This window comes from Cricetulus griseus, chromosome 2 (assembly GCF_003668045.3).
Source record: "Cricetulus griseus strain 17A/GY chromosome 2, alternate assembly CriGri-PICRH-1.0, whole genome shotgun sequence".
Classification (NCBI taxonomy): domain Eukaryota; kingdom Metazoa; phylum Chordata; class Mammalia; order Rodentia; family Cricetidae; genus Cricetulus; species Cricetulus griseus.
Window position 1 is genome coordinate 237,735,352 of NC_048595.1, and position 7,017 is coordinate 237,742,368.

The 7,017-nt window shown below is 50.6% G+C and overlaps 1 protein-coding gene across 1 annotated transcript; it reads right to left on the bottom strand.

Annotated features, from left to right (window-relative positions):
- Positions 1 to 2,166: 2,166 nt before the first annotated feature.
- LOC113834356 lies at positions 2,167 to 6,594 on the bottom strand. The gene is made up of 2 exons (XM_027402941.2): positions 3,087 to 6,594; positions 2,167 to 2,600 (listed from the first exon to the last, which is right to left on the bottom strand). The coding sequence occupies exons 1-2, from the start codon at positions 5,629 to 5,631 to the stop codon at positions 2,254 to 2,256; spliced, it is 2,892 nt and encodes a 963-aa protein (XP_027258742.1). The 5' UTR covers positions 5,632 to 6,594; the 3' UTR covers positions 2,167 to 2,253.
- Positions 6,595 to 7,017: the final 423 nt, after the last annotated feature.

Below are 7,017 nucleotides of genomic sequence, written 5' to 3' on the forward strand. Positions count from 1 at the left end.
AGGAGGGTCCTTTTATAAGGGAAAACAGGCATAGTACAGAAGCGAAAAGCATCAAATCAGCATTTTCTCAAGGTTTAATAGCCAGGCGAAATGGCCTTATCTCCTGCCGGTCCAGATGGCTGGCCTTGGGACCGAGCGATCCGGCGGGGGTTGGCCTTGCGTGGGGCGGGGAGTTAGAGCCAGCAGCTGCAGAGATCAAAAGGTGCTAAGGAGGGAAGTGCTAAGGAGAGAAAGATGTATTCGCGCGCCCCGCCAGCTGCCGACCAGAGTAGAAAGGCTACAGCCCAGGGGTGGGGGTCTTTCATCCCCCATTTCTCTTGTTACTGAATGGAATCTTTCATTCAGAGGTCTCTGGATATTCTGGATCTATCTGCTTTAGCTGGTGGTATTGTTGAGTTAAAACTAAGGTTTGTATGGCAGATAATCGTTCTCTAATGAATTGAGTTATCTTGTTCAGAATGCAGGGACCAAGTATAAGGATTAATAATAGAATAATCAGAGGTCCCATGAGAGTAGATACCAGAGTAGTGATCCAGGGGGACTTAGTGAACCATCCTTCGAACCATCCTTGTTGAGACTCAAATAGCTGTTGCCTCTGTTTTAGCCTTTCCCTAAGTTTGGTCATGCTATCCCTTACTATTCCTGTATGATCTGCATAAAAGCAGCATTCTTCCTTGAGGGCAGCACATAGCCCCCCTTCCTGTAAAAATAATAAATCTAATCCTCGTCTGTTCTGCAGGACCACCTCAGAGAGTGATGTTAAGGATTTTTCGAGTGCACTGACTGACTCTTCCAGTACCTGGATGTCCGTGTGCATGGCTTGTTGTAGAAGCTTAAAATGATTAATTCCCTGTAGGGCAACGGTTCCGGTCCCTATGCCGGCTGCTATGCCCCCCACTGTTATTCCTCCTAATAATAGGGCCACGGTAAGGGATATTGGCTCCCTCTTATATCGGGTTGATTTCCCTAGTACGCTGTAAACATATTCAGGTTGGTGGTATGTGACTTTGGGCCAAAGTTCTATCAATATACAAAAATCAATGGTGGTGTTGAGAACAGTGGTAGAGACACAGGGAGTCAACCCAGTACTGCAAGCCCAATAAGTTCCATAAGGGGCAACAAGGTATCGGCTGTCCTGAGATAATGGCTCTACTTGGTTACATAACTCTTGATGTGAGGGAGGGATCCTGCCTATGCATAGCCCCTTTCCTGAGACCTCAGATATTGTGAGCTTGTGCTGCATAGCAGCTCCACAACTGGTAGGTGCTGAGGTCTGGTTGGAGTAGTTGCCCAGTATTGCCACGCCTTCATAATATGGGGGCCGGGAAACTAGGCATAACCAGCATTCCTGAGTCTTGTTGGGGTCTGAAAAATTTAAGGCTTGGTAAACTCCTTGGATTAATTGTAATAATCTATCTCCGGTACCTGGAGGGTCTCTGGTTAACTTGATGTTTAGGGCATCTGGGGTGGGGGAGAAGATGACAGCATCTGGGGTAGGAGTGATAGCTTTAGGAACGGTAGGGGGTTCAGGGACTTGGAATTGGGTTGGGGATCTCTGGTCCGCTATTACTGTGTTTGGCCCGACTGATTGTTGGCTTAGGGGAGTAATTTGTCTGTACAGGGAGAATAAGGTCACCGGATCTTTCCCTGCTCGGTGCAGCCGGAGTCCCCAGACTTTAGGACTATCCCAAGTAGTCCTTTTTCCAGCATCTGTGAACCTTAGGATGAGAGGGTTGCATTTTCCTCCGGGGGTGGCGCCTTGAAAACCTCCCCCTCCGGCACTATCATAACAGGGTCCGCAGGCTCTTTGCCCACATCTCCATGGTCCTTTCCCTGCGTACCCTGGGATCTCCCTCCGTTTGAGAGTGATGAAATCCCAAGAGGAAGAGGGTTTCCAGTAAGCCTCCCCTGTGGTTTCACATCCCCAGCTTGCACAGTACCCTTCCTGTGGCCCCCCGCAGTCATGAGTTGGTCTATGGCCAGGACAAACATAAAAATCCTTGCTTCTTGTCCCTATCCTTCCCCCAGGGTGGTGGCATCCGTACCCTGGGAATGGTTCCTGGTCAGAGGGATCCCAATCAGACCCTACTAAGTCACATAGGTCGACATAGAGAGGAGGGAACCCATCATGTAGAGTCCCTATATAAGTGCTGAGGTTGGCTATTTCCCCGGTCCCTAGATTGGCTATTTTCCAGGTGATATTATAAACCCTGTGGGGGTTAGTTGCTACATGGGGGGTAAACAGACAACCAATCAACAGGAGGGTGTACGAGAGAGTCTTATCTTTAAAGGATTTTGAGTGCGGTGTGCGGTCCATTCTGATGTAGTGGCTGAATCGGTGGGTCGGGCTGGCTTTACATGTGAAGCATGTATCCAAGCGGCAATGCCGTCTACTTTGAGTGCGGTGGGAGTGGTAAGCAAAACGATGTAGGGTCCCTTCCAGTGGGGTTCAAGGTTCTTGGCCTGGTGACGCCGGACCCAAACGGTGTCCCCGATCTGGTAGGAATGGGGGATGGTGGGATGGTCCCTCTGGTCTTTATAAGCTTGAGCAAGGGGTTTCCAAATCTCCCGTTGTACTAATTGTAGTGCCTGTAAATGAGCTTGGAGAGAAGGGGAGTTAGCAAAATCTGAGACATCTTGATCAAGAAAGTTAATGATAGGAGTAGGTACTCCATGCAGGATTTCAAAAGGTGTGAGCCCATGTGGCCCAGGGGTGTTGCGAGCACGATAGAGGGCTAGGGGGAGTAGGAGGACCCAGTCTCTAGTGCCAGTTGCAAGCGACAATTTTGTTAAAGTCTCCTTGATTGTTCTATTCATCCTTTCTACCTGTCCTGAACTTTGGGGTCTATAAGCACAATGTAATTTCCAATCAATCCCCAACAAGGTGGCCACTGACTGACTTATCTGGGAGGTGAAGGCGGGCCCATTATCTGTTCCCAGTACCTGAGGCATCCCATAACGTGGAAAGATTTCTTCAAGCAATTTCTTAGTAACGATCTTGGCTGTTTCATGTTTAGTAGGAAAGGCTTCAACCCATCCTGAAAAGGTGTCTACAAAAACTAATAGATACTTGTATCCATATTTACCTGGTTTAATCTCAGTGAAATCTATCTCCCAATGTGTTCCGGGCCGGTAGCCTCTGACCCGGTTCCCAGGAGGAAGCTTCAGTCTGGATGCGTTGACTCGGGCGCACGCATCACATTGTTCAGTTACCTGTTTTAGAATGTCATTCTTCCCCAAAAGGAAATTGAATTCCTCTTCTCGTTCGAGGAGCTCCCGCATCTTCTTGGAGCTCAGATGTGTCATCTTATGTAAAAATGTCACTAGGTACTTGGTTACCCGGTAGGGGATGACAGTCTTTCCTTCATAAGTCCAATCCCCGTTTGGTTCCTTTGTGGCTCCCAATTTCTCTAGGGTTTGGATGTCTCTTTGTTCATAGTCCCATGAGGGGGTGGGACGGTCGTTGGTGGGCTCCAGAGCCAGGAGGCTAGTGGTGTCTGTGGTCAGGGCCGCCTCTCGGGCAGCCAAGTCTGCCCTCCGATTGCCCCTGGCTTCAAGAGAATCCCCTTTTTGATGTCCGGGGCAATGTATGATACTTAAGGCGGAGGGCAGATGAAGAGCTCTTAGGAGAGCGAGGATTTCCTCCTTATTCTTAATGTCTTTCCCTTCGGAGGTAAGCAGCCCCCTCCGTCTGTAAATTTCTCCATGTATATGGGCAGTGGCAAAGGCATAACGACTGTCTGTGTACACGGTGAGCCTCTTACCTTCTGCCAATTTTAGAGCCTGCGTGAGTGCAATGAGTTCTGCCCTCTGCGCAGAGGTTCCGGGAGGGAGTGCCTGAGCCCAGACAACCTGATTCTCTGTGGTGACTGCTGCGCCCGCCCTTCGTTTTCCTTGATGCAAAAAGCTGCTTCCATCCGTGAACCAGATGTGGTCCGGGCTGGGTAGAGGCTGGTCAGTCAGGTCGGGTCTCGCCCCATGGGCCTCAGCCAGTACCTGTAAGCAATTATGAGCCTCTGGCTCCCCTGGGAGAGGGAGCAAGGTGGCTGGATTCAGAGTCACCAGAGGCCCAAAGTGGACCCGGTCTTTGTCCAACAGCATAGTCTGGTAATGAGTCATTCGGGCATTAGTGAGCCATCTGTCTGGAGGCTGTCTGATGACTGCCTCAACCGCATGAGGGGCATGTATGGTCAAAGGCTGCCCCAAGGTTAGCTTGTAAGAATCTTTTACTAGCAGGGCTATGGCGGCAATCATTCGGAGACAGGGTGGCCATCCCGATGCTACAGGATCCAATTTCTTGGAGAGGTATGCAGTGGGCCTTCTCCAAGGCCCCAGTTTTTGGGTGAGGACTCCCTTGGCATAGCCTCCTTTCTCATCTATAAAGAGTTCAAATGGCTTAGCTAAGTCCGGTAGACCCAGGGCTGGTGATTCAAGGAGAGCCTTTTTGATGTTGGTGAAGGCTTTCTTTTGGGGCTCTTCCCATTTAAAAGCAACCCCTGGCCGAGTGAGGGGGTAGAGGGGAGCCGCCATTTCGGCAAACCCGGGGATCCATAGGCGGCAGAAGCCTGCCGTTCCCAAGAACTCTCTCAGTTGGCGGGGATTTTGTGGGGTGGGAATGTCTAAGATGGCTCGCATACGGGCTTCCGTTAGCCATCGCCGTCCATCCTTTATCTTGTATCCTAAATAGGTCACCTGTTTCTGACATATCTGGGCCTTCTTGGCGGATGCCCGGTATCCTAGGCTCCCAAGAGTCTGGAGGAGGGCTCGAGTGCCTTCCTTGCATTCTTCCTTGGTTTTGGCTGCCAGGAGGATGTCATCTACATACTGTAAGAGGATTAGCGCGGGGTACCGGACCCGGAATCCTGCCAGATCCTGATGTAAAGCTTCATCAAAAAGGGTGGGGCTGTTCTTAAACCCTTGAGGTAACCTAGTCCAAGTTAGCTGCCCAGAGATTCCAAGGTCGGCATCCTGCCATTCAAAGGCAAATATAGGTTGGCTGGTGGGATGCAGGCGGAGGCAGAAGAAGGCATCTTTAAGATCTAAGACTGTATACCAGGTATAGTTGGGTGGCAATCCGCTCAGCAAATTATAAGGGTTGGGGACAGTAGGGTGTATGTCCTCTATCCTTTTATTGACCTCCCTCAGATCCTGTACTGGCCTATAGTCATTGGTTCCTGGCTTCCTGACGGGCAACAAAGGTGTATTCCAAGGAGATTTACAGGGCACCAGAATCCCTTGTTCAAGTAACCTTTTAATATGTGGCCGAATTCCTTCTCGGGCTTCTTTAGGCATTGGATACTGTCTGACGGATGCAGGAAGGATGGCAGCTTTTAAGGTTACTATAATTGGGGCCTGGTTGATGGCAAGGCCCATTCCTCCTGTTTCAGCCCAGGCTTGGGGAAATTCCGCAAGCCAGTGATCAAGGGTTTCCTGATTGTTCGAATTAGTCCTCTTTTCATGGAGTCTGTATTCATCTTCTATGGACATTGTCAAGATGGTAAGGGGAATTCCCTCTGGCCCTGTGACTTTGACTTCTGACCTCTCAAAGTGTATTTGAGCTCTTAATTTGGTCAATAGGTCCCGTCCTAGTAAGGGGTAGGGGCAATCTGGCACATGGAGGAAAGAATGCATAACCTTACCAGTCGCGAGCTGGAGCTGCCGATTTGTAGTCCAATGGTACTGCTTTCCGCCTGTAGCTCCCTGTACCCATGCAGTCCGGTGACTCAGGGGTCCGGGTGACCGATTCAGAACGGAATGTTGTGCCCCTGTATCTACTAGGAAGGTGACCGGATGCCCCCCGACTTGCAGTGTTATCCTGGGCTCAGGGGGGGGCTCCTGGCCCTGACTTCTCTAATCTTCTAGGTTTAGAAGGTCAGAGGTTCTTGGCCGTGGAGGCTTGGCCCGGGGGTTCTTAGGGCATTCTTTTGCCCAATGTCCTTTTTCTTTGCAGTAAGCGCATTGATCCCTGTCCAGGTGGGGCCCCCTTCTGCCATCCCTCTGCCTATTCTGTCTCTGACCTGTCACTACTGTGGCCAATAGCCTGCTCATCTCTCTATTCCGCTTACGGTCTCTTGCAGCCTCTTTCTCCTCTGCTTCTTTTCTCAGTCTTTCCTCTCTCTCCTGGGCTTCCTTTCTCCAACGTTCTTCTCTTTCTGTCTGTGTCTCTCTCTTATTAAAAATACGTTCTGCTTCCTTTAACAAGTCTTGGAGCGTATATCCTTGTAAATTTTCTAGCCTTTGGAGCTTGTTTCTTATGTCCGGGGCTGACTGCCAAATAAAGGACATAGAAACGCTGGTGGCCTGCCCTGGATCTTCTGGATCATAGGGAGTATACATTCTATATGCTCCTTTTAGTCTCTCTAGAAAAGTGGCGGGCGATTCCTCCGCCCCCTGTATTACCTGCTTTACCTGGGCCAAATTGGTAGGTCGGCGTCCTGCCCCCCGGAGACCCGCGACCAGCAACTGGCGATAGAGACGCAGATGGGTCCTACCTGCTTCAGTAGTAAAATCCCATTCAGGTCTTTCAAGAGGGCAAGCCGCATCGATTTCATTGGGCAGCTGGGTGGGCTGCCCGTTGGCTCCTGGGACATTCTTTCGTGCCTCTAGTAGAACACGCTGTTTCTCTTCCGAGGTTAAAAGAACCTGCAAAATCTGCTCACAATCATCCCAGGTAGGTTGGTGAGTTGTGAGTACCGACTCTATGAGAGATGTCAGCCTCACAGGGTCTGCAGAGAAGGAAGGATTATTATTTTTCCAGTTATAGAGGTCCGATGCTGAGAATGGCCAATATTGAGGTTGGCCATTCGGTCCAGTTCGGAGGGGCAAAGCGGTTGAATCTGGAGCGGGCTGCTCCCTGCGACCTCTTAGTCGGTGAGCCATTGGGGAAGGGTCAGGTGGGGGAGCTGAAGCCGTCTCTGCCGAGACGGCGGGGGCCGCTTCTGCCTCTGGCGGGGGCGGCAGCGCCGGGTATGGAGGGGGTTCTTCAGTCAATAGGTCAGCCAACAGGTTTTCTCCCGG

Excerpts from the sequence above, each read along its gene's own strand:
- LOC113834356 (XM_027402941.2), bottom strand. The coding sequence starts at position 5,631 with ATGCATTCTTTCCTCCATGTGCCAGATTGCCCCTACCCCTTACTAGGA. Across the intron at positions 2,601-3,086 it reads TTTCACTGAGATTAAACCAG|CTCATTTACAGGCACTACAA; the intron begins GTAAATATGGAT and ends CTTCTCTCCAAG.